Genomic DNA, 20,189 nt, shown 5'->3' with positions numbered 1-20,189 from the left:
TTTGGGATGGGTATAAAATTAAATAACCAAATGGAAAGGCAGAAAGTGAGAAATGTTAAGTGACATTGTAGTACCATATAATATTTTAGATCTTGACTTAGGCATATACAAAGAGTATCTTACTTATTTTATACAAAGTCTACAGTGTTATGATGCTATAAAGAATGAGTTAAGAATGAGTAAACGCTAGTTTTTATGGAGACTTATAAGAAAATATAAAGATTTTCGTCTTACTATTCAAGTTTGAAATACATAAATGAAGCTTTATTATTGGTGTGCAAAACCAGACATAGAACTTGCCCTTCTGGACTGTCTGGTCAAGTGAAGAAAGAGTAATCAAGTTAAGAAATGTAAAAAAGAAAAATGCTGTTAAGTGCAATGAGGAAGGACAGAGGGTGATATAATAGCAGATGTGTATCAGGATACTGGAGCAGAATGATATGCAGAAGAAACTCGTGTTTTGTGAAATTCCTAAAGCTACAGATCATATGCCATCTCAGGCAGATGGTAGCCCTTGAGTAGTGGTGCAGAGGACTACTTATGGGCGGGAGGCAGGGATTATTAGTAGCTCTCTCTGCTTTGATATGGGTAAATGAAGTTACTTCAGTCTTCTTTCAGATGACTATGCAAGTGCATTTCAACTCTTTCTCCACCTCAAACCAGATAGGTTGGTGCTTCCCCATTCTCTCAGAGAGAAATTCTGGAGCCAGCACTGCTGGGCTGCCCTGTAGATGTAGGTAGATATAGAAAGAAGGGCCCGAAAGGTGAGCTCATCAAAAGGAAATAGGAGGTAGAGATGGTGGGGCAGCCCAGGGTCCTGGCGGGAGATGCAAAAAATCACATCATCATATCACATGATCACATTTGATCACATGATCAAATCAGCATCATAAAAACCACATATTTAGACTCTTTTCACCTACTAATACCTCTTCAGTAGGCCAGGGACATTTGATAAATAGATAAAATTTTTGAATGAGTTAAAATTTTCAAACACAAATGAGTTTTAGTTTTAAATGATCACTTAGTACTAGATGAACTAAATCCGCATTAACCATGGTTTACATAGCTGTGAGATAATTTTAATAGCCTAACAAACCAAAGGAAATAAACACGTCTGCACAAATAATTATTTTATTATTTAAACTAAGTAATTACATGTCAGGCACTTTACTAGCCACTGGGGGTAGAGTGGTAAATAAGATAAATGTGAAACGTATACACTATTGAGCAAACTTATACTCCAAGAAGAAATTTCTAACGTGTATTTAGATGTATGTTCTTTTTTTTCCTGTGTGAACTCATGTATTCTGAGACTTCAGCTACCTATGCTGAGGCCTCTCAAATCTTTATTTTTGGCTTAACTTTTCTTCTTAGCTGCAGAATCCTACTGGATGTCCACTTGGATGTCCTGAAGCCACCTGAAACTCAGCATATCTACGAATGATCAAATGGGATGCCAGCACTCAGTTATCCAAGCAAGAAATATGCTCCATGCTTGACTCTTTACCCTCACTAACAAAACTGGGCAAAGTCCTGCTGGTCTCTCTCTTTAATACTTCTCAAATCTGTCCCTTTAGTTTCATCCCTCTGTTACTGTTCTCATTCAGATTCTTATTACGTCTCACCAAAGCCACTGCAGCACATTCTTAACTGTGTCCAAGTGGTAATAATTAAAAACAGCTTACCGTCTTTATCATTATCACTCTTAACCCACCCTAAAATTTCCTAAAGGTATCCTGTTGACCTCAGGATACATTAAAGCTACTTAGTGGTGACTGGTTTCTGCCTACCACTTCCTCCCCTACCACCTAACACTCACACATACAAATACTTGGTTCAGCTGTTTGCTCTCCTTGAAATGAATGCCTCCTCTGTGCCCAGCTAGCAGTTACCCATCCTTTAAAACTCATTTCCTCTAAGATGTGCCATACCACGTGTAGATTTGGGTTAAGTGTCTCAATAAAATCTTAAATGAATAAATGCATGGCTAATAAGTTATTTTATTGTGTATTTTTCCTTTCAAAGATTCAAATGCAGTGATAGGTAACTTGAAACGCATATAGGCAATGTTGGTTAGGAATTACAAATTTAGGAAAACTGTTTCCTAGGATCTACATAGGCATCTTTGGGGTCTTAGGGAGAGGGAGAGACTCTGGACTGGGGACTAGAAATTGATGGCCCTAGATTAAGGGATGTTGTGTCTCTTTCACCAGGTCACCCTGGTGAAAAGAGAAACTTTAAAGCTGCTTAGAATGTATCTGCTGGGTGTGGTATAGGTTGTTGATTTAAAACAAAAGACTTTTTACTTAAACTAAGGACAAAGGAGCTATGTTCCAGCAGCTCAAATGCGACCAATACAGTGTATTGGTTCTTAACCATTTTGTGGTCAGAGGCCCCTCTGAGAATCTAGTGATTCTTTCCTCAGAAAAAAAAAGGTTGTTTATAGACATAGAATTCTGTGGTACAGAAAAGGAAAGCTTTCTTTCCTCTCGCTCTTCAGAGATTATGGCAGTAATCCCTAACCTAAGAATAAATTCTTTGCAAAAACACCTTGTTATACTTATTTTTTAACTTCTACAAAGAAGGATTAATTGATAATATAGTTGATGTGATAAAAGACTCAGTGATTTTATGTGGTAATATGTAAGAAGGAATAACTTAACCCTAAGATGACAGAATTTAAGTACTACCAACCATTTATTGTTTTTGAACAAATATCATAAATGTACAAGTACTTAAGGTACAGAGAACTCATGATGCTTTGATATTCAGTATTTGAAAATCTTACACTACATACACATGCTACTCAAAGTGAAACCCCTGAATTAGCTGCATCCACCATCAGCAACATCACCTGGGAACTTATTAGATAGAAGTGCACATTTTGGGGCTTCACTGTAGACTTACTGAATCAGAATCTCTGAAGAGAAGGCCAGAAATCTGTAATAACAAGCCCTGCAGGTGATTCTCTGGTACACTAAAGTTTAAGAAGCACTGCTCTGGATCAGACATTTATAATACTAGCATCCTTTAAAGTAAGCAGTTTGTACTTTTAATCATAGAATTGTTAAAATAAATGCTAATAAAGGAATGAAATATTAGCTATTGTTTTATTGAATGTTTGTTATATGGGGCATCATGAGCTTTACATTCATTGTTTTATTTTACCCAACCAAGAACCCTTCTAGTTAGGTGGTATTATTTAAGCATCAACAAATGTTCATTAACTTTTACATGTGCCAGTCATTATTCTAGCCACTGCAACACAGCAATAAATAGAACAGGCATAGTCTGTGCCCTCCTAGAACTTAACGTTCTAATAGGACAGACAGACAATAAGTAAGTAAAGTGGAATTTCAGGTGCTATACATGACAAATGCTATGAGTTAAAAACAGAAAGGTCTTTCTTGGGAGTGGCCATCTGAGCAGGGACTAAAATAATAGGAAGGATCAATCTATGAAAAGGTTTAAGGGAAGAGTATTTCAGATTCTTATTCCAGAGGTAAGACTGAGAAAGGTTAAGTAACAGCCAGTAAATGCTAGAGCTGAGTTCTGAATCCTGGATATGTGACTCAGGTACATCTGCATAATATATGTTATGATATTTTCCTAATTTTATTTTTCTTCTTTCTGCTTAGCTTTATTTTCTAAAAACTTTTAAGCAACATGTTAATTAAAATTATAGCTAATATTTATAAAATAAACCTGTGTTTTCATGACTATGTAACTGTTATGTACCCAATACTGATCTGAATTTATTATTCTGAATGAATAGCCATTTTAATGAAAAAAAGACATAAATTGAACTCTACAATAATGTATTCTTAATAAGAATAAAAAACGTGTTTTGGAATAAAAAAGGCAAAAATAGAAATTATATTTATCATCTCAGTAGGTGCAAATATAATGTTTTAAGATATACTAGAAATGATGTCATTGGTATACTGATGTTACATATTTCAAACAGTATTTTGGCAGAAACCAGTCATTCATTCATGAAAGTGATTATGGTGTTCATTTTGGTGACTTTTTTTAAATAAGAAAGAATAATTATAGGTCTTAATCTCGGTGTCATCTATTATTAGTAATAATGTTAAAGTTATGTGTATAGTTCTTTTAGCTTTTGAAACTATGTATTAGCAAGGAATGTTTAAGTAGTTGAGCAAAATGTCATAGTGGACACTAAAGCACAAAACCAAAGGACAACAGAAGTAAAAAAGTGAAATCTTCTGTATTATGAGAATATATCTTGGTCAGAATGAGTTGGAACTGATATCAGGGTTGGGTTGAGAAAAAGTGTGTAACCTACACTACAAAAATATTCATGGTTAGAAATCATGATCAGTATACAGGTATGTTTAAGAGTCTAGCACAAGGGTTCAATATAAGCATTATAAACAATTAGTCTAACTTTGTAAAAACAAAAGATAATTTTCATTTGGATACTCTGAAGACTTCTGGTGTTTTATATGTAGTAGTAGATCAAAAATTTAAAGCCAGTGAGCAAAGCTATATTTTCTCAGAATATGTATGTATTCATATATACATATATGAATGTATAATGTCAGAACCACTGACATTCAATTAATAGCAAATGATCAATGTTATATTTTAGTTTATATTGAACTAACATTTATTTATTTAGAGATAGGGTCTCACTCTGTCACCCAGGCTGGAGTGCAATGGCAAGATCTCGGCTCACTGCAACTTCCCTACCCCACTTCCATCCCCTACAGGCTCAAGCGATTTTCCTACCTCAGCTTTCTGAGTAGCTGTGTTACAGGTGTGCACCACCATGCCTAGCTAGTTTTTTTGTATTTTGTGAGAGGCTGAGGCAGGAGGATCGCTTTAATGTGGGGGTTTGAGACCAGCCTGGGCAATGTGGCAAGATCCCGTCTCTACAAAAATTTTAAAACTTAGCCGGGCATGGTGGCCGATATGGTTTGGCTGTGTCCCCACCCAAATCTCAACTGAATTGTAACTCCCACAATTTCCATGTGTTGTGGGAGGAATCCAGTGGGAGGTAATTGAATCATGGGGGCGGGTCTTTCTCACGCTGTTTTCTCAGTAGTGAATAAGTCTCACGAGGTCTGGTGGTTTTAAAAAGAGGAGTTCCCTTGCACAAACTCTCTCTTTTTGCCTGTTGCCATTCACGTAAGATGTGACTTGCTCCTCCTTGCCTTCTGCCATGATTGTGAGGCCTCCTCAGCCATTTGGAACTGTAAGTTCAATAAAACAAACCTCTTTCTTTTGTGAATTGCACAGTCTCAGGTATGTCTTTATCAGAAGCGTGAAAATGGACTAATATAGTGGCCCATGCCTGTAGTACCAACTACTAAGGAGGCTGAGGCAGGAGGATCACTTGAGCCCAGGAGTTTGAGATTGCAGTGAACCATGATCATGCCACTGCACTCCAGCCTGGATGACCAGAGTAAGACCCTGTCTTAAACAAAGAAAGAAATAATAATAAATAAATAAATATATATGATACAAATTTTTGATTTTGATGCCAGAGACCAAATGTTATTAATTCTAGGATGCATTGCATAGTGGTTTGGATTTTAGGCCTGGAGCTGCGCAGCCCAGGGATGGATACCATCTTTGCTGCACAGCTGTGCAGCTGTGAGCAGCCTGCTCAGGCTCTCCAGCACTACATTCCTCACTTGCCAAGGGAGGATAGTAAGTGTCCATACTATAATCCATACAAAGTCCTGAGGCCAAGCCTGATATTTGGTTAGTGCTCATTAAATATTAGCTAAGTTGTTACTTAAGTGTTTTCCCACCTGAGGACATCTTTGGTGAGCCTAACTCCCTTTCTGACCCAGGTGCTTCTTATGGCTATGGAATCTGTGTGGAGTAGCTGTTGAGAATGAAGACTCTACTTGGTCTGTATACATAGTCTTAACCTTAGACTAGGACCTTTTTAACATCATTCTTAGACCAATTGGGTTAACCACTACAGCAGTTGAGCAGTTAGAGAGTTTGGCATTAAATCTTTAAGATATTTTTAAAATGTGCTGTACTGCTAGTATGGACTTCAAATTATAAACTAAGAATTAGAGGTGAGTTTTGTAGTAATGAGAAGTTTTTTAAGCATCTAAGGGAAACCAAATCCTCATTTTACTTTTTCCAGTTTCACCGAGCCTCAAGCCTGGATTTCCTCAGGTTCTAATTTATATAAGGTTGTGCTTTATTTAACAGTTTTTAAAAGCCATGTGGGAGATGTATCTTCTAGAGATTTTTTTTAAAGGAACAAATAAGCTATTGAAAAGGGCTATATACAATTTAAAAGGAGATCTAATTGTGCAACTAGACATATTTAAGGCTCCTAAAATAAGGAATAAGACATTCTTTTTCTATATATTGTAGATCTATGTAAATAAAGTGTGAAGAAAATGTATCACACATACATTGGTTAAGAAAATGCATTCAAATATTGGTTTTAGCCACTTACTAGCTTCATAATTTTAGACAACTTGCTCAAATTCTCTACTCATTTTTTTTATCTATAAGAGGCCAAATGCTATCTAATTAATAGGAAGGTAGTAAGGGTTAGATTATTAAATTCTATTGAATTAAATATATGTTGATTAGGACATACATGGACATTATATGTTTGGATACGTGTGCATATTTAAGATAATGCCTGGTACATAAACCCATTAAGTGTTAACTATGATGATAACAGTAATAACAACTACTACCAAATCATCCAAACGAAAAAGAAAGCAAGTCAGAATATTACATTGTTCAGCATCTTAAAGTTGTCTTTTACTAAAACTATCTGAAAAAAAAAATTGTCAGGAAAAACAGTTTTTGGTATTAGCCTCTGAAAAAATGCTTTCAAAAATTCACATCAACGCTGGGCGCAGTGGCTCACGCTTGTAAGTCCAGCACTTTGGGAGGCTGAGGTGGGCGGATTACTCGAGGCCAGGAGTTGGAGACCAGCCTGGCCAACATGGCGAAACCCCCTCTCTACTAAAAATACAAATAATTAGCCAAGCGTGGTGATGGGAACCTTTAATCCCAGCTACTAGGGAGGCTGAGGCAGGAGAATCACTTGAACCCGGGAGGCAGAGGTTGCAATGAGCCGAGATTGCGCCACTGCACTCTACCCTAGGCGACAGAGTGAGAATCCATCTAAAAAAAAAAAAAAATTCACATCAGAAAACCTGAATTTAGGTCTTTTTGTTGCCATTCACCAGAATAGGCAGGTGACTGGGCCTATTGAAACCTCTTTTTTACCAGCAAAAGTGGAATAAGATACTGTATCTCAGTTGTTGGTGTGAAAATAAATTCACCTCTTGATAGGAGGGATTCTGTCTCCATCTAAAATAGCACCCTTCAGTAGAGATAAAATATGAGCCATGTGTATAATTTAAAATTTTCTAGTAGCCACACTAAAAAAGAAACAAGTAAAATTAATTTTAATAATATATTTAACCCAATATCTCTAAAATATTGTCATTTCAAAATGTAATTAATATAAAATTATTGAGATTACCTGTTCAGGTTATGTCTGAAGTCTAGTGTGTATTTTATACTTACATTACATCTGAACTTAAACTAGCCACATTTCAAATGCTTAGCAGCCACATGTGGCTAGTGACTTCTGTTTTGGGCAGTCCAGATCTAGAATATAGATTAGTATTCCCCATCACCGTTCTTGGGTACTGGTGCTGCTTTGACCTTAAGCAATTAGCATAACTTTACTCTTTAATGTGTGCACTTTTGGATGCTTGAGCCCTACAACTCTTTCATGAGCAGCCTAGCTTGGTATAGCTTCTGAGAGGATAGTGTCCTACCCTTAGCCTTTTGGCTGATCAAAGTGAGGATTTGTTCTGGGCATGCCACATACCTCTCTATTTGGTCAAGCCTGGTAGACAACCAAGGATTGCCAACCCATTGAGTACAATAAACCTTTTGAACTACAAGGATCAGAGCTCCATGTCAGGATCAGGCTTTTAAAATCCCTCCACTCTCATTTCTTTCTTTCTTTTTTTGTTTTTGTTTTTGTTTTTGTTTTTGTTTTGCCTCTTTCCCAAATTTCAGAGACTTATCTAGCATCCCTGGGAAAAGAGCAAATACCAGCAACCTTCTGAAGGAATTCAGCTTCTCTGTCTTCTACTTCAACTTGGCATAATAAGGCAGTCCTCTCTTCCCAAAAATTATTTTGACTTGAAAAGACATTTAGAAACCCTTTTGGGGACAAGAAATTTGGGAAGAAGGCGAAGTATTCAATTGTACATAGTAGCTCTAGGCTAAGCTTTTATATCTAAGCTTTTTCTTTTTTTAAGGTTTTCTGATACTGTCTTTTACCCACATCTTGTGAGAGTTGTCATGAAGGCAGTGTTATCCTAATAGCTGTGTGTAATGGTGAAAAGAGAGATTATGAGATTCAGGTACATTCATCCAACAAAACTGCTTAAATGTCACCAACTTAGGGGTCGCTAAGGGGTCCTATCCTGATCACTTTATTTAAAATAGCTGCCAGCTCCCAGCACCCTGTCTCTACCTTATTTTTGGGGGGCAGAGGGGGAGGCAGGTAAAAATATCACTTACCACTAACTAAAATTGTTTGTTTGCCTTCCTAAATAAAGTATAAGCTCCATAAGAATTTGGGCTTTGTTTTGTTGGCCCATGCATCCCCAACTCCTAATATAATGCCTAGTATTCAGTAAATCCCTATTGAATCAATGAATAAATAAACAAAAGGAAATGCTGCTAATCTCTGTATGTACTAAATGATTTTAAAATTAGATACCTGGTAGAGTTCTTCCATGACCATTGTTGCTTTGGTCAGTATATGTGGTAGGTTCACATTTTCAAACCTAATCTCATTTGTAAGAATCCTAGTGTTTAGTTTTGACCAATCATTTAGGTAAACTTTTAGATAGTGTCAATCTTGAGGAGAAAGAAGTAGCTTGAAATGCAGCTGTGAAAGGGGAGTAGGAGAGCCAATCTATACCATGTGAAAATTTCAGGTTATACAGGGTAATAGAATGGAGGAGGAGTATTGGGGTGAGGAATTGAATTAATATTTTATAGTTCAGGTACTGTAACTGTTGTCTAAGGTTTTGGGGCAAAACATTGGCATAATATGTAGTAGAAGCTTAGGTGAAAGATGAGAGAAATTTATAGCCAGAGAGATTAGTAGTATTTGTAGGAAATGTGGGCTATATAGGCTTGTGGCCCCAAATGCACAAGTCATATTTCCATTGTCTTTGTTTAGAATCTTTATTTGAAATTTTATTTATCCCTGTCAGTTTTTCAGTCATTCTTCCAATTTACCTCTCATGCCTTTGTCCCAACTTGATACCATCATTCATACTTTGTGCTCCATGGAATTATAGTACCTATGAGCAGAAACTCATTACACCCTGCCAAGGCCAGCAAAGTCCATTGTAACTCCCAGTTTGTCCCTGGAGCACCCTGCCAATAAAAGTAATGCAAACAGGTTGAAAACTCTCAAGTTGTATTGAGTTGTTTATGTTGCATTTAAATAAATGTTTAGCAAAGGAAATAAATGCTGACTTAGTTTTTACCTTTTTCTGTCCTACTTCTTTAAATGAGAAAAACCTATTTTGTGTAAATACACGAGCTTTTTTATTTTAATATGATGATGAGTATAGTAGTATTTGGTGTGTGAATGTATTTAAGAAAACAATAAGCAAAATAGTGTATGCTTTTTGTTTGTGGCAGTAGACTTTTATTTCAGTTGGGTTTTATTACAGTGTTACAATTGTAAGGTTTTTGAAGTTTAGTTAAATAATGATATTCTACTTGTAGTAGGCAATTTTAAGGTCTGTTTCTAATTACACTTAGTTTAACATTAAATGAGCGTTCATATGATACATTTTAACCTAACATCTTCTTTCTTCTTAGTCTGTAAGACTTGTATTGTTCAGCACTTTGAAGATAGCAATGATTGCCCAAGGTGTGGCAACCAAGTTCATGAGACAAATCCGTTAGAAATGTTGAGGTAAGGATGTTATATTTTACAGTTCATCTAATTTATGTAAATTGAATAGGCTCTTAATTTTTATTATATGTCATAATATTTCATGTTGTCTTGACTCAGTTAATATAAGACTTACGATTTTCATTTTAAAGCATTTTATTTTAAAGTATTTTATTAAGGAGTATTAAAAATAAGGTTTTACATCTTAAATATTTAAGAAATACATTTCCAAACTAAAAGTACAACTTTCTTTTAGGCTGTAAGAGTGACTTTAGGTTACAAGTATTTTCAGTATTTTAATAGTCTATGTTATGTTGAGCTACACGGTAGTAGAAAGAGGGAGAACTCATAGAAAGACTAATATTAGGACTATTAATTTTTTAATTTACCATATATTCAAAAAGTATATAAACATATATGTAAAACCTAAAAAATTTTTTTAAGACTACCATTTACTTACCCCTCACCTTTAGCAGTATAATCATATATATATATAAAAAATATATATTTTATTTATTTATTTATTTATTTTGAGGTGGAGTTTTACTCTTGTTGCCCAGGCTGGAGTGCAATGGTGCGATCTCAGCTCACCGCAACCTCCACCTCCCAGGTTCAGGTGATTCTCCTGCCTTAGCCTCCTGAGTAGCTGGGATTACAGGCATGCGCCACCACATAAATTTTCTATTTTTAGTAGAGACAGGGTTTCTCCATGTTGGTCAGGCTGGTCTCAAACTCTCAACCTCAGGTGATCTGCCCGCCTCAGCCTCCCAAAGTGCTGGGATAAAGGTGTGAGCCACCACACCTGGCCTAATCATATATTTTTAAAACTGGAAGTAGTCTATGAGATTCTAATCCAAATCCCTTTATTCCCAATTAGGAAATCTAGAGAAGTGATATGTCTTGACTTAAGGTTTCACAGAATACCTCAAATGCCACTTCCCAGCTACAGGCCGTGTGTCCTCACCACTAGACCCATCTTCATTTCATTGTTCCCACCATAGCTCTAAGGCAGATCACCTGTATGATCTTTAAGAAGCTACTTGTCTAGAATCCAGTGAAAAGCACAAAAGGGGTCAATTCTGGAGTTAGCTTTTTAGTACTTTTGAACTTAAAAAAAAAAAAAAGCAGCTACTCATCTGAAGATAGAGCTAGTCAGTCTCTGGAACCTTTCATAACTCTCTTATCTGTGTGATATTTGCCATCATTCTATAAATCTGGATTTGCAAATCTTACATTTCAGCCTTTTGTTTTTCAATTTTAATGCCTGTTTGGGATAATTTGTCTACAGGTAAATGTCTAGCCCTGTGGTTTTCAAAGTGTGGTCCCCAAACCATTAGTATCATGTTAGAAGTGACAGGTCTCAGACCACACATCAGACCTGCTAACTCAGAAACTTTGGGATTGGAGATCACTTACTTTAGCAAGCTCTCTAGGTGATGCTAATATATGCTAGCATTTGGGAACCACTGGTCAACTCTGGTCTGTAATTCTGAGCAAGCCTTGTTCTGGTTGGATCTATATCAGTGCCTCTCAACCAGGGGTGATTTTGCCCCCAGGATACATTTAGCAATATCTGGAGACATTTTTGGTTGTCAGATCTGGGTGGGTACTCCTGGCATCTAGTAGGCAGGGGACAGGGATGCTAAGCATCCTACAATGCACAGGATAGGCCCCACACAGCAAAATTTATCCAGCCTCAAATGTCAGTAGTACTGCAGTAAGGAAACTGAATAAAGCAAACATTTTCTCTCAAATAATATTTTTCTTAATTTTAAAATAAAAAACTGTTAATATCCAGTTATAATGAAAGATTATTACCAACTGTTAAAATCTATAATAACTTATTTTTATTAAAATAAAAAAATTGTTAATAAAAACAGACATTAATAATTATTACCTTCTCTGCTCTTAAAGGGCCACATCATAAGGCAATTTATCTTAATCTTTTGATTCTGACCGTTAGATACCTGAAGGAATCCAGTCACTGTTTAATCAAACCCACTCCCTTGGCTAAAGTATAACATCATATATTTTTTAACTTTTTATTTGGAAATAATTGCAAACTTAGAATCCCCCAAATAAAAGTAGTACAAGAGCCACTTGTATTCTGTTCATCCAGATTAGCTTCTTATTAACATTTTATCTCATTTGCTTTATCATATGCATATGTGTATTGGATGCTTTATTTTTTCTGAACTATTTGAGGGTAAGTAAGTACATGTGTCATGGCCCCTTACTCTTAAATGCTTTAGTGTATATTTACTAAGAATAAGGATATTATATTACATAACCACAGTATGATTGCGTTGGTAAAATACTTTAACCTAACTTCCATATTCCAGTTTTCTTAATTTAATGATGTCCTTTATAGAGATCTTTTCCTCCTAAAATTCCACCAAAATTACCACAAAGGAATTTTTTTAAAGACATAAACTCAGAGATAATAAAAACAAGATATCCTGTATCTTTGACAGCTAGGATAGCTCCTGAAACATGATAGGATCTCAGTAAACACTTTTTAAAGGATAAGAAGAAATGGTAGCAGAAGAGATGTCAGCAGAAACTGAAAGCTAGAAAGCAAACTGGTGATGGTGATAGGTGAGCAGACCTCAGAGGCCTGAGTATACCAGGAGACTAAGGAGGTCGTAGGGAGGGGAAGATCTTTACCAAAGTTTCCTACAGCAGGCTTCTTTTTAGCCAAAACTAGGTCACATGACAGCCACTAGGTAAAGTGATGTGGTGGGTTTTGAAATGCTTTAACAAATCATGAATTATCCCTGAAGGTGGCCACATTGCAGCCAGAACATAATTGGATTTTGTTAGCCAGAAATAAGGGGAATTTAGGCTCCTTCATTAGAAGCCTAAATTGCCTGTGACACATGTAGCAAAAAATTTACCTTCTATGTACTTTTTCTCAGTAAGCTATTGGGAGATGTGCTGGAGCATAAACCAAGAAAGAATAAATGACTCTAGCATAGCAGAGAGGTGAAGGGATATGACAGTTGTGCAGCAGGCCTGGGGAACAAGCAGTCTGTATTTGTACTCTCCAGTATGGTAGCATTAGCCACATGTGGCTCTTAAGCACTTTGGATGTTGCTAGTGCAACTGAGGCATGGGATTTCTAATTTAATTTCAATTAAAACCTGAAGCAGTGTAAATATTTTTCCACTAAATATAACTTTATTGTTCAATAAATAAAAATTACTAAATGTATTATTAAATATATTTTAATATATAGCAAAACATTAAAGTTAGTTTTATATAAAAAGTATAAAGTACTGGTGTTAATGTTCCTACTAAAAATTTAAAATTACGTATTTGACTCACATTATATTTCTATTGGACATCACTGATATAGACAATAGAAGGAAGATGGAGGGCTCCATGAGGGGAATCATTCATTCAGCAAATATTTACTGGATGCCCGCTATGTCTGGGCACTATTCTAGGTGCTTGAGGTCCATTCGCAAACAAAATAAAGATCTTTGGCCTTGTAGATTTAGTATTTTTGTAGTGACAGACATTCAATAAGCCATATAATAAGTAATTAACTTATATAGTATGTTAGAAAGTGAAAATTGCAAAGGCAAGAAAGAGGAAAATGTTGTGGGGTGAGGAGGTCAAGAGTGTGAAGGGAGGGGCAGATTGCAATTTTAAATAAGATGGTGATGATAGGCTTCTGTGGGAAAGTGAGACTTAAGCGAAGACTTGGAGACTGTGAGAGGTTAACTGTGGATAGGTCTAGGAAAGCATGCCTATTTCAGGTAAAGGGAGCAGCCAGTGCAGAGTGCCTAAGTCAGGAGTGTATCTACGACTTGTTGTACGACCAGCAAGGAGACCTGGGCGGCTGGGGAACAGTGAGTGAGGGACAGAATACTGGGCAACAAGAGCAGAGAGATCATGAGATTCCAGATTATGAAGGGCCATGTAGGCCACTGTAAACATTTTATCTTTTACTCTGAATGAAATGGGGAGCCTCTGCAGGATTTTGGTTGGAGGATTGATCCAATATGAACATTTTGATGACTGTATTGAGAACACCCTGCATATAACAAGGCAAAGGTAGAAGTTTAGGGAGAACAGTTAGAAAGTAATTGCAGTGACCCTGGTGAGAGGTGGTAGCAGTAGAGGGGACAAGAAATGCTCATATTCTGAATATATTTCGAAAGTAGATCCAGCAAGGTTTGCTGATGGATTGGATATAAGATATGGGATAAAGAAAAGAGTTGAACATGACTTTAAGATTTCTGACCTGAGCAACTGGAAGAATGGAGTTGCCATTAACTGAGTTGGGAAGATTAATAATAGAGCAAGGAAGGGGTAGATCAGGACTTCAATTGTGGACATGTTGAGTTATTCATTTCAGAGAAGAGAGGAAGTTGGTAAGTGGATATATGTGTCTGGAACTCAAAGGGAGAGGTCTGGGCTGGAGAAAAACATTTGGTAGTCTTCAACATATAGAAGATCTTTCAAACTGTGAGGCAGGATGAGATCACTTCAGAGAGTGAGTACAGAGAGGCATGAGTAAAGGACCAAGGATTGAGCCCTGGAGAACTCCAACATTAAGTGTTCAGAGAGAAGAGGAGGAGCCAGCACAGGAAACTGAGAAGGCACAACCAGTGAGGTAGAGGAAAATCCAGGAGTGTGTGGTGCCCTAGAAGTCAAGTGAAGATAGTATGTATGTCAAAGGAGATGGAGTGATCCACCTGTGTCATTTGTTGTTCATGGGTACAAGTAAGGTGAAAAGTGAGAAGTGATGGTTGGATTTAGCAACATGGAGGTCATCAACCTTGAAAAGAGCACTTTCTTTAGAGCTGTGAGGCCAGAAACCTAACTGGATTGTTTTAAGAGAGGAAAGGAGGGAGACGAATTAGCAACAGTGAGTATAGTATTGACAACTCTTTCAAGGAGTTTTGCTACAAATGGGAGCAAAGAAATGGGGTGGGGGGGTTGCTGTCAAGTGCAGCCAAGGTTCTTTATTTTGATATAGGAGAAATAATGGCATATTTGAAGGGAATGATCCAGTAGAAAGCAGAAAGTTAATCATGTGGGGGAGTAGGGAATGCAATCTCACAGCCTAAGAGGAGACACTGGTTTTCAATGGGAACATTGACAAAAAAAAAATTGTAGCAACAGGCAGGCAGACAGTGAGTACATGGTGCAGATGCTGTAGGTAGGTATGGTGGCCGGGGCCTGTGGAAGTTTGTTTGTCATTGCTTTGACATTTTTCATTGAGAAGAAAGTGTTTGTCAGCCAAAATTAAGGATAGAGGAAAGGGATTTGGAGAGTTAGGGCAAGAAAAAAGCGTGTTGTCCAGGGGAGTGAGAGAATCAGTGCATTTGTGAGTGTAGTATGATTCCTGGCAAACTTAAAGGCATGTTTGGGTTGTAGTTAGGAATTTGAAGGAGTATGGTTGTGTTTTTATCCAGCCATGGGTGCCAGTACAGAGTTGATGGCAAGTTGGATTTAACCTGAGTTGTAGTAAATAATTTTGAGCAAGTAAGAGAGAGACAAATCAAGGGTACATGTAAGGAAGTGATTTAATGACTGACCATAGAACAGATTAGTCCTAAATTAGGCTGGGAGGAGAAAGGACATCAAAGTAGTAAGTAATGTTTCAGAGGAAACAGAAATGAAACTAAGTTGGTTCCTTAGTGAAGTTGGTTCCTAAGTGTTTGTACTTAGTGAGAAATGCTATTTTTTATGCACTCCTACTATTAAATAGTCTGGGAAAACTTTACGAATGACCTTGTCTTGAAGAATAAGGTAGCATTGGTTTGGTCGGAGAGTACAGAGAGTATTTGAGCCAGGATGTAAAACATGAGGGAGAAAAATGAACTGGAAAAGACAAGGAATTCTTGGGATAATTGAATAAGCCAGTTGGCTAGAGAAGAGAGACAGTGAAAAATAGTACCAGTTATGGTTTGTAGGTTGGACTCAAGTTATATAAACACATGAAGTCAGGTAGTAGAGAGAAATTAGTCCTTGAGTAGGGAACTAACACAATCAGATTAGTACTTTAGGAAGATTCATTATGAGCATGTCTCTGCTCTGCTCAAAGTAGAATGGTAATTAATTGAAGGAATGGAAGAATTGTTGGGAGAATAGGTGGGACAGATATTGAGAGGGAGCTCTAAATTGGCTTGGTGAGTAAATGTGCAAATGAAGGGGAAGAGAGAAGTTAAGATCATTCTCATATTTTGAGCTGATTTGGGAGAATTATGGTATCATTTAAAAATTTAATTTAAAAAAAGCGAGACAATGACTGGAGTACTTAGTATTTTACTGGAGAAGGATAGATGAGACAATCTTGACATAGATTAATAAAAGGTGGTACTTGAAATGTTTAGCATCTGTTGGAAATATGGAACTTGAAGTCAGCAGCAGATGTGATATATAGGCAGGTAGATGGATAGATAGATGGATAGATAGATAGATAGATAGATAGATAGATAGATAGATAGATAATCTGCCTATATGTTAGTTTTGAAGCCACAAAAGCAGATGAAATCCCCAAGGAAGACAGAACTTAGAAAAGGTCAAAGAGTGCAGAGTACAAAAGCAAGGGAGAATATCAGATTTAAAAGTAGCTGGGGAAAAGAAAAATTCTTAGTAATAAAGAAAGAACAGACTTGAAAATTTTAAAAAAAGGAAATTTTCAGGGAGGCAGGCAGTGTTAGCACTGTCAAATTGTTGCAGAGCAATATAGAAGAAATATAAACTTAAAAAATAATTTTTAAGTTTAAATTTTAATTCTAAAAATTTTAAACCTATTCAGTATGGAAGTTATGGATGATTTGGAGAGTTCAGTAGAGTAAAAGAAGCAAAACAGAGTATGTGACAGAAATAATGTAGGTTTTATTTTCACATTTTTTTCCAGTTAGAAGGAAAGATTGAGAAACAGAATAATAGTTTGAAAAGAGTTAATGAGTTGAGAAAGGTTTTGGGTTATTTTTTAAGATGTGAGAAACCGCTATGTGTTTGTAGTCTTATAGAAAAGTAATGTTGTTGAGCAGGATGAAGGAGATGAGGCAGGAAGGGGGTGTTGTGGGGGCAAGAGAATGGGATTGAAGACAAAAGGCCATGAAAAAGATGAGTTATATGGCAGGAAAGAAAATAAGAAAAATGTCAAGATAAACATTTAAAGTTTTCATTTCAGAAGGTAGAACAATAAAGTGGTCTAAATTTCTCAGAAGAGAGGAATGGAGATTATTTCCTTTAGAGGAAAGAGCCAGACCTGTGGTAGAGATTTTGAGAATGGGCGTATCAGCTGTTGCTGCATAACAGACAACCCCTAAATTGATGCTTGAAAAAGCAAGCATTTGTTATTCCTCCTGGTTCCCTGGGTTAGCTGAGTGGTTCATCTGGTCTTGGCTGGGCTCACTCATGCAACTGCAGTTAGCTGTGCATTGGGTAATCTGCTGTGCTGATCCTGGGGGATGGGCTGTCTGTGGACTAGTCTAAAATGGCCTCAGCAGGGAAGCTTGGCTCTCTTCTACGTGGTCTCTTATCCTCCAGCCTTGTTCTCATGGTAGCAGGATTCTGAGAGAAAGAAATAGAGACAAAAGCATTTGATGCCTCTTAAGGCTTAGGCTTAGAACCAAGCACTCACTTGTGCCACATTCTGCTGGCCTCAACAAGTTTTAAAGCCAGACTGTATTTCTAAGGTAGGGGAATAGACTCCATCCTTAGTCAAGGGAGGAATTTCAAAGTCATGCTCAAGAGTATGGATATAGAGAGAGCTGGGGACTGGGACCGTTTTTGTTATCAGTCTACTACTGGGGTAAATAAGTGTGTTCCATGGACAGAAGAGTGTGGTATAGTAGATGTGCTAAAATTGTGTATGTATTTTGTAACATATATAAGATTATACATCTCAGACTATTTACATGTCAGATCTTGGTGTCTTCATTGTTAGTATTTTCTTTCTCCCCCCTTTCAAAGGTTGGACAATACATTAGAGGAAATTATATTTAAGCTGGTCCCTGGACTACGAGAACGTAAGTGGCTCTTTAGGTTCTTGCAGACTTTTGTGTTTTATGAAATCAACATTTCTATTAAAGATTTCATGACTTTTACTTTTATACTCTTTCTTTTAAATTAGAAGAACTTGAGCGTGAATCTGAATTTTGGAAGAAAAATAAGCCTCAAGAAAATGGACAAGGTGACTTTTTCTTATGTCTGTTTCTGACAGCATCTCTTAAACTGGTCAGCTTTTCATAGTTTAGGTGAACTAGTATGTCTCTTCAGGCTCACATTTTTCCTGCACAAAATTCTTGCACCCTTTTATTTACATCATGAACCTTTTTCTCTATATGAGATTTTATATAAACGAATGTAAATCTGAAGTCACTTCAGTTGAAGGTAATTGGAAATAGAGGAAATTGGACTTTGGGAAGAGAAAAGGGAGATAAAAGAGAAAATTGGCTAGATGTTTATAGTAGTAATTTCTAGGGAGCTAAAGGAAGCTGAAGTAAGAAATAGCCACAGCTTGCAGCTAACAGTGAAGAGTTTTTTGTTTTGTATGTTTGTCTCTAAAGGAGAGGGAGCTGAGATGTGGCTGATAGCCAGATCGGGAGATTTTACTATGCTCTGATATTCTGGAGTGAAGTTTTTATAAGTAGAGCTCAGGTGATACAAACTTATATATCATGGAAATTTAGAAAGTATTTCTGGGTGCTTATGGGAATTTTCTCCATCACCCAGATTTCTCCTCTGGGTCCCAAGAGACTCAGCAATTAGTAATTTTTAATAATAATTTCAGCAAAGGGGCAAACATTACTGAGCAGATAAAAGGCTTTTAGTGTGTGTGTATATATATGTGTATATATATATGTGTGTGTATATATATGTGTATATATATATGTGTGTATATATATGTATATATGTATATATGTATAAAATCCACACAAAGGGATATTAAAATTATAAGAAACTAGTATCATTCCCATTTTTTTAAATATGAGATTTAATTTAGGATGTCCTAAATATCACTTAAAGTTATTCAAGAATGTGTGTGTGTTCTTATAGGGTCACTTGTGAGTTCAGCCTCCCAATCTTGGTTTTCCCATAAGATCATAGGATTGTCAATTATACATGATTAAGGTGGATGAGATCTCTCTTTTTTAATCTGTAAAATGGAGATTGTCATTTTATTAGTTCAACTTAACTGTGCAAGGCTTTTAGAGCAGGGGAAGTTTGAGAATAGTTTTGATGACTAGAATAAGGTAGCAAGAGACTATTTTTTATCTGTAACAACAACAACAACAAAAAAAGGCAAAGAAGCTAAGCCTGGCCAAAAAAATAACTAGGGCTTGTTTTATCCACGTGTACACTGCAATTAAACAATAACAACCAATTATAGTAGTGCTCTAGTAAAAATACAGATGATAAGGCTAATTAAATATTCCAGTTTTTGACTACCTACTCAAGAGGACAGGAGCCTGAGGGATTGGCATCAGAAGTTACGTGGTAGGTTTACTGTATGGTTCTACGTATCACAGTTTAACTTGTGAAGGGCTGTAGCCTACTTTGTGAATTTTATCTCCGTTTTCCTATTATTTCTCCTGTTTTAAAGTATTTCTGGTATTTGGTCTTTAGCTTGGGTGGAGAATTCGGATTTTTTGTTGGAGCTGGACGTTTGGTTCATAGAAGGCAACTCCTATCTATGTATATTCTCTATAAATAAGGAGAAGAAAACATGTAGAAAGAAGAGAACCCACCTCCCTGCTCTATGGTACACCTGTAGTGCTTTTACTACAGTCATCGAAAAGGATCTGGCCTGTCACTTTGCAGGGAGACTTTTCTACAATGTAATGTTTGGCTGGCTAATTTTTCAAGTTTTAGCTTAGAGATATCTCATCTGGAAATCATCCCTGAACCTCTGCTTCACTCCCAAAGTTTGGGTTTATTGTCTCTTTTATATGTGCATGCATAGTCCATTTTACCTCTCACATCCTATATTTGTCTGGTTTTTTTCTTTTTTTTTTTTACTTGCCTTTATTTGATTCCATACCCTGACCACTGTGAGAGAGAGGATGACAGCTCTAGTTTCAGTATTGTTCCCTCAGGCCTTGTAGGATGTGTATCCAACATATAGTTAAAGCTACTCAACAGATGAATGATAAATATAGCTGCATTATTTATAGGCTACAGGTATGTGAAATATATTTATAGGTATATATATATTTATATATAGGTATATATATATTTATAGGTATATATA

General features: G+C 36.5%; 1 protein-coding gene across 11 annotated transcripts in view; it reads left to right on the top strand.

Annotated features, from left to right (window-relative positions):
- Positions 1 to 20,189, top strand: part of PCGF5 (polycomb group ring finger 5) — a 124,395-nt gene that overhangs the window by 70,247 nt on the left and 33,959 nt on the right. For 7 of the 11 annotated variants that reach the window (XM_055274233.2, XM_055274231.2, XM_063637865.1 and 4 more), the window contains 3 exons: positions 9,889 to 9,985; positions 17,909 to 17,964; positions 18,069 to 18,128. In XM_055274233.2, the coding sequence (XP_055130208.1) occupies positions 9,889 to 9,985; positions 17,909 to 17,964; positions 18,069 to 18,128 (213 nt within the window). The remainder of the gene's footprint in view (positions 1 to 9,888; positions 9,986 to 17,908; positions 17,965 to 18,068; positions 18,129 to 20,189) is intronic. The other 4 variants (XM_063637870.1, XM_063637867.1, XM_063637871.1 and 1 more) reach the window with 1 other exon arrangement.

Source organism: Symphalangus syndactylus, chromosome 4, assembly GCF_028878055.3.
Source record: "Symphalangus syndactylus isolate Jambi chromosome 4, NHGRI_mSymSyn1-v2.1_pri, whole genome shotgun sequence".
NCBI lineage: Eukaryota > Metazoa > Chordata > Mammalia > Primates > Hylobatidae > Symphalangus > Symphalangus syndactylus.
The sequence above is the reverse complement of the archived record's forward strand: the minus strand, read 5'-3'. Positions and strand labels throughout refer to the sequence as shown.